The 6,000-nt window shown below is 37.2% G+C and overlaps 1 protein-coding gene across 1 annotated transcript in view; it reads left to right on the plus strand.

The window, feature by feature from the left end:
- The window catches only part of TRMT11 (tRNA methyltransferase 11 homolog), a gene marked incomplete at its 5' end in the record, with an annotated part of 28,952 nt that extends 23,489 nt beyond the window's left edge, over positions 1-5,463 (plus strand). The window contains one exon of the mRNA XM_081997013.1: positions 5,155-5,463. Within this exon, the coding sequence (XP_081853139.1) occupies positions 5,155-5,286 (132 nt within the window). The 3' untranslated portion in view covers positions 5,287-5,463. The remainder of the gene's footprint in view (positions 1-5,154) is intronic.
- Between the last annotated feature and the right edge of the window lie 537 nt (positions 5,464-6,000).

Here is a 6,000-nt window from a genome sequence, read left to right on the forward strand (position 1 = left end):
CTTCTGGTATTAAACAGATATGGATCTCCCTAGTATCTCTCTAAACCTGAAATAAAACTTTCTAATTGGCAGGGCTGCATGTGAGTCTATCCTCATTGAACTGTGAAGGGAGTTTTTTCTAAGCACTAAAAATACAAGTTCAGCTCTCCAAAGACTGTAGGCATTCATACGCAAGAACTGAAATACAGTGGTAGTGGAAGAATGAGAAGCTGTTGGCCAAGTAGATCCATGTTGTAATGTCTGTCAGCTGTGAATCTAGTAAGAATCCAGGCTTTTGCTTTAGGTTAGAGAAGGTTTGAACCAATTCTTCCAGCCTAAATCAAGTGAAAATGTATCTTCCATTGTGCCATTTTATTTTTCAGAAGCGTTAAAAAATACAGCTGTGTAAGACTGAAAGGTCTCAATCTATGCCACCTGTATCTGAATTGTCATAATTATTTTTTATTTAAATGTCAAATAACTGGTAAGTGGTTAATCAGCAGGAGAATTGGACTATAAAAACTTGCAGCATTATTACCACAAGGGTTCTTAGGAATCTATATCTGGTGATCAACCAACTATTTTCAGAAGGGGTGGACTTACTAACAGTGTTTAACTGTAGGGTTGTTTGGTGTTCCCATTCTTTACAACAGTATGTCTAGCGCTCTGTTTTCTGAGACTTGCTGATTTCCCTATGCTAAATTATTTCAGCTATTGCCAAGTTACTTGTTTCATTCCTCTGCTGGCTGTCTTGCAGAAATATATGGTATGTATTTGGCTGGTAAATGCTACCTAGTTCTGAAGTTTCTAATCAGGAATTCTTAAAAAAATATTGGGAGATCTATAATTGACAAGGGCTAAGAGAGACACCTAGCAATTATGTAGCAAGAGGAAACAGAAAACTTGACTAAAGGACAAACTCTGAGCATATGACTGCCCATGAAAGGACTCTAGAGCATCAGGCATACAAATACACCATGCTGAATGGGTCCAGCATTTCCATGTCACATGGTCACTCCGGAGTCTTTACTGGTGTAGAATTTTTCCTACTGAATTTAGCAGTGTCTGTTCCTGGATATGACCCTGTTGTCCCTGATTTGGAAATTGCTCGGTGTTGTTTATAGCTGTGTAATGTTAGTACAAGTGGTTTCTATAGCTACTATCCAGCACCAGATGTAGTGGTAGGAAGCTGTGATAAGGCTAGGAAGACTTTTTTAAACAAAGACTGAGAGTGGGTAGTTACCCTGAGGCTGAACTGAGGCATGCTAGACTCATAAAAACCTTTAGAATTTCACTTAGTATTTGCCAACATTTAAAGAAAAACAAATCTTTCTTGTTATCTTTAAGCTTCCTGCTCTTTCTTCCACCTCTTTCATTATTTATTGGAGATCTATAACACCTTTTTTAGTGTTGTCTTTAGAACAAGTAAGTGTCGAGTTGAAAACTCAAATTAGCTAAAAGCAGTTTGGTAGCATGCACTTTGACAAGAGCTTTGTTGGTTTTCAGTTGTCACAGAAGTCATCGTAAAATGTCATCGAAAAGTCATTTCAGAGCAAAAGTTATATGTGATAACTGTTGTTTGCAATTAGTCTACTATTTTGAGAATTTAAATTATTCAAAGTGAGAACCAAGGATGATGATAATGAATGACCAGGGATTAATGAACATCTTCAGCTCTGATTTTTATAAATAAAGGATAAAGTCTTTTGTCTTCTTGGTAGTCCTGGCAGACTGGGGAAAGAGCTGACTTAGTGCCAAGTAGGCTGATCGCTGCTGATCAGTCTTGGAAATGATTTCATGGGCAGCCTCGCTGTTTTGTGTTGAATAACCAGTTACAAACTGTATGCCTTGCAAACTATGTACAGTTGTTTCAAAGGCAACAAGTGAAAAAAGATTCTCACTCCTAGATGCAGCTGTGCATCACAAGCAGTACTCCTTATTCCTCTTCCTGTGTGTCATGCTAAGAGGAGAAAAGAGACTATCTCTCTTAAAACACTGGGGTTCAACTCTATTACCTAAATTTAAACTTAAAAAAAAAAAAAGGCAAGAGAAAGGAAAAAACATCCATATTAACTGCACTGGACAGTTAATGCATTTGAGGGGGAGTTGACGCCGCTGCTGACACCCTCCATACGAGATCTTCTCTTGCTGCAGAACACTCCCGCCAAATATTTAGAGTGCGTATTCTACCAGTTTCTGCTACTCAAGATAGAGCTTAACTGATGGTGTTTGACTGGCTTTACTGAAATGAGTTGGTGCCTGATGCTCAGGCAAATTCTAGTGAAAGTCGTCACAACAAATTGTTTCATGAAGACGATTTGTGACAAGTTCTCATCTATGTAGAGTTAAATGCAGCCCGTCCCTCGTGTTCAGATTGTACTCATACAGCTGCCCGTGTAGATATAAAATATTCAAGGTTAGAATTTGTTCAGAAATCGTTGGTCTCTGAATCCAAGAATTTCTTTTACCTTGATCAATTCTGTGTTGCCCATAAAACTGTTTTGACTAGTGAATGTCAACAGTGAGTGGGATCTCCAGGTAGTTCAGGGTTTCTTATTTTCTTTTCCCTTTTTTAAGCAGCAATTCCCAATTTGTTCTTTTTCTTTAAAGCAATTACCATCTTTATTGGGCAGTCATGTCTGTACAGGGGAGAGGTAGAGAATGGAAGCTCTTAAGCTGGAATTATTGTCATGTGGGCCAGGAGCTTCCTTTTTAAGCTCTCCCAAGAAATCCGTGCCTGACTGCAGATCTCCTCTCATCTAGCGAGCAATAATTTGCATAGCTTTTGATGAGGCCTGGATTTACAAAATGGATTCTGCTGTGGAATGATGCACCAAGCCTCTTTCCATTTGATGCATGCAGATGCTCCTCTTACAGCTGTGTTTAAGTTGCAGTTTGTTCTCTTGCATACCATATCCTCTCATTGCCCTAACCAGCTTGGGTGTAGAGGGGGTAGTTCCTTTCTTCCTTCCTCCCTTCACCCTGAATCAGCATTTTGTTACTTAAGGAATCAAGATGAATGGTGTACAGATGTGTGACCTCTTAGAAGTTGTAGGGATTATTTTTTATATTAAAATACTATTGACCTATACATCATTATCTCCCAGGGTCAAATATCCCGTCCATTTCTCAAAACAAGCAAATTATGTAGAATTGTTATTAAAACACATCCCAAAGGTATAAAAATATATTGTGTGTTTAGGTCAAAGAAGGATTACTGATGTGCAGATTTGGAGGAATAAGTGCTCTTTTCCTCAGAGTGGTCCTCTATAAGAGACCTGGAAAAGTGATTAAAGTCTGGCTGTGAGAGGAGCATGTCTTAAATCCTCCTTGTTTCCTGTCTGCCAATAGGGATTTTTTTTTTTCTTTTCATGGACATGTTAAAAGCCTGTTGATTATCAACCTGAGAATGGTCTTAGAGACGGCAGTCTCACACAGGTGACCAAAAGACAGTAGATAGTACGGTGTCTGCAGTGGATTTATTGAGGTTATTTTCTCCTGCTATTTTCCAGCATTGCAGTATTTCAATAGAGTAGAAATTTATTGCTACTGGTGTACATGCTTTACATGTTAGATATCCATATTGCACTTAACATTTAGCAAGTTAATTTAAGCCAGTGGCATGCTGCTGGTATCTGCTAGGATAGCAGATGAGAATAACTTCATAGGAATATCTCATTGTGTCCGGGAGAGGGCACTTGTATATGCACACAAGCATCTTGCTGTGTTGAAAAACCTTTTGTTTCACTCCTTTTGAATGCGTATTAGGATATCCAAAGCAAGATGAAGTGTTGATCTTGATAGGTGAAAGCCTAGACAGGTTACAAAACAGCTGAAGGGAGAGATTGTCCACTACAGTTGAGTTCATCCTTGCATTGTGATACTTTTGTAATGTATGAAAATACTGACTTAAATCTACTTCCATGTTCCTACTACTTATGCTAAAGCGTTCAACAGTAACCTCATTTGCAAATATGAACAAATAACCCTGAACTGAATCTTAAGCAATGAACCAACCTGTATGTTGCTGCATTGCTGAAAAAAATTGAAGTAATGAGGATGATTGATAAGAAACATTTAGTGGAATAGAAGTTCAGTTCTGTCATATGCTTGTTTTTATTTTCTCTTTGCACAGTTCAGTTGTCCTGTGTGAAGGCTGTTTATCTCAGTTCTGACTTGCTATTGAGCATAATAAACTGACATGAACCATAAGTATTAAATGGTTTTTAAAAGTTGCCACAGTTTTCTTTAGCGCTCAGATTAAAGTTTGATGTATTGTTTATCTTAGAGTATTGATAACATTAGTTGACAAGTATCTTAACTGTATAAAGCCATAGTACATGATGAACTAAACCTTTTGTATATAAAATGGGCCAATTTTCTAAACGATGCTCCTGGCTGATGTCAAGTAGGTATTATGTGTAGGAATTTACTGTGTCAACTTTAACTTTCAGAAGTGCGTGAATACTATACAGGAAAAAATCCTCTGATAGCATGCCAGTGTCTGTAGGAACTCATTTAGGTTATTTGTGTTCCTCTTCTGTTTGTATCTGCCTGCCACAAACCTCTGAGTGATTGAATTTTCCAGATGATATTTTTTCCAGAAAGTAATCTTTGTATTTTCCTTTATAAAAGTCTGTGTGGCATAGTACCTGTGCTCTCATTTATTCATGCAAGGATGGGATTCTGGTGATGTTAGCTGAGATATTTCCAGTGATGCAGCATTGTTAGAACTTCAAATGTTTGGTTCTGACAACTTGCATCATTTTTCTGTGCAGAGTAGAATAATGAAAATTTGAATGAGTACATAAAAAAAACCCCACCCAACAAAAAAAAAAAACAAAACCCTTGTCTGCTTACAACTTGTATTTGATCAATGTCAAATGAGAATCCATTGCATATGGATTTTCATTTCTGTTAAATGTTAAGACTTTGCAGTAGGATGCACATGTTGTTGTTAATCCTAATGGGAACCTTAGCATTCTGTTTTGGGAATTCTTTAATCAATCTAATGACATAAATGTTTGCCATTGAATTATAAAAAAAAAAACCAAACAAAACAAACAACTTTACTTTTGCTTGTAATTGTCTGAAAAAGTCTGGAGGAAAATGAATGGCAATACATGCTGGACATACTACTGTAAAACCTAATGCTTGCGTTTTGATACCATGCAGGATCAAGATCAGAATTCTTACTTGTTGGATGGTCAATATATGCCATACAGGGGACACAATTCATTCCGTGAGAAGTATTTCAGTGGTGTGACGAAGAGGATTGCCAAGGAAGAAAAAGACAATCAGAAGTAAAATATAATATAAACAGATTAAAAAAATGAGGAAAGAATGAAGATCGTGTTTCTTTGTAAGGACATCTGGATATGAACATTCATTTGGATGCTTCAGAAAAATAAATACTGCTTTTAATTTTAAAACAAGATGAAACCCACAACACAGGTTGAGTGCAGTTCTTTTTAATTAGCTTTGTTTATAGCTGATTTTATTGTACAAGTTTTTTTGAGTCTTGTTTAATTTATATTTGTACTTTCAAGTACTAATGATGATTGACTAAAACCATTATTATTGTTCTTTTACCATTAACATTCACAAAAAAGTAGTAATATTATTTGGCTTCTTAAACTGTGAACATCTGGCTGTTTTAGAAACACGTGGTGGTGATCAAGGATTGCTTATTAAGAAGATAATTTTCATTTGTTTTGTTTTTTTGTAAATGGTATACAATAAACCAGAAAAGATGGTTGTGAGGTTTGTTTTAATTGTTGCATGCAATAACTGCTCGTATGAATTCTGATGGCTGTGGCTGAGGCCAGCTGTGCTTAAAGCAAACAAAAAACATAAAGAAACAACTGCACGTGCGCACCACCCTCCTCCCCGTGCGCCCTCCCCCCCCCCCCCCCCCAAATCCTATGTGACCTGACAAACTCTGGAGAGCCTATTAAACCCTGTGAAGCCTGTCCACATCTGAAGCTCATCTGTACCTTGGATTTGCTTTTGCATTCCTAA

This window comes from Phaethon aethereus (genome assembly GCF_964289735.1).
Source record: "Phaethon aethereus genome assembly, chromosome: 3".
Taxonomy (NCBI): Eukaryota; Metazoa; Chordata; class Aves; order Phaethontiformes; family Phaethontidae; genus Phaethon; species Phaethon aethereus.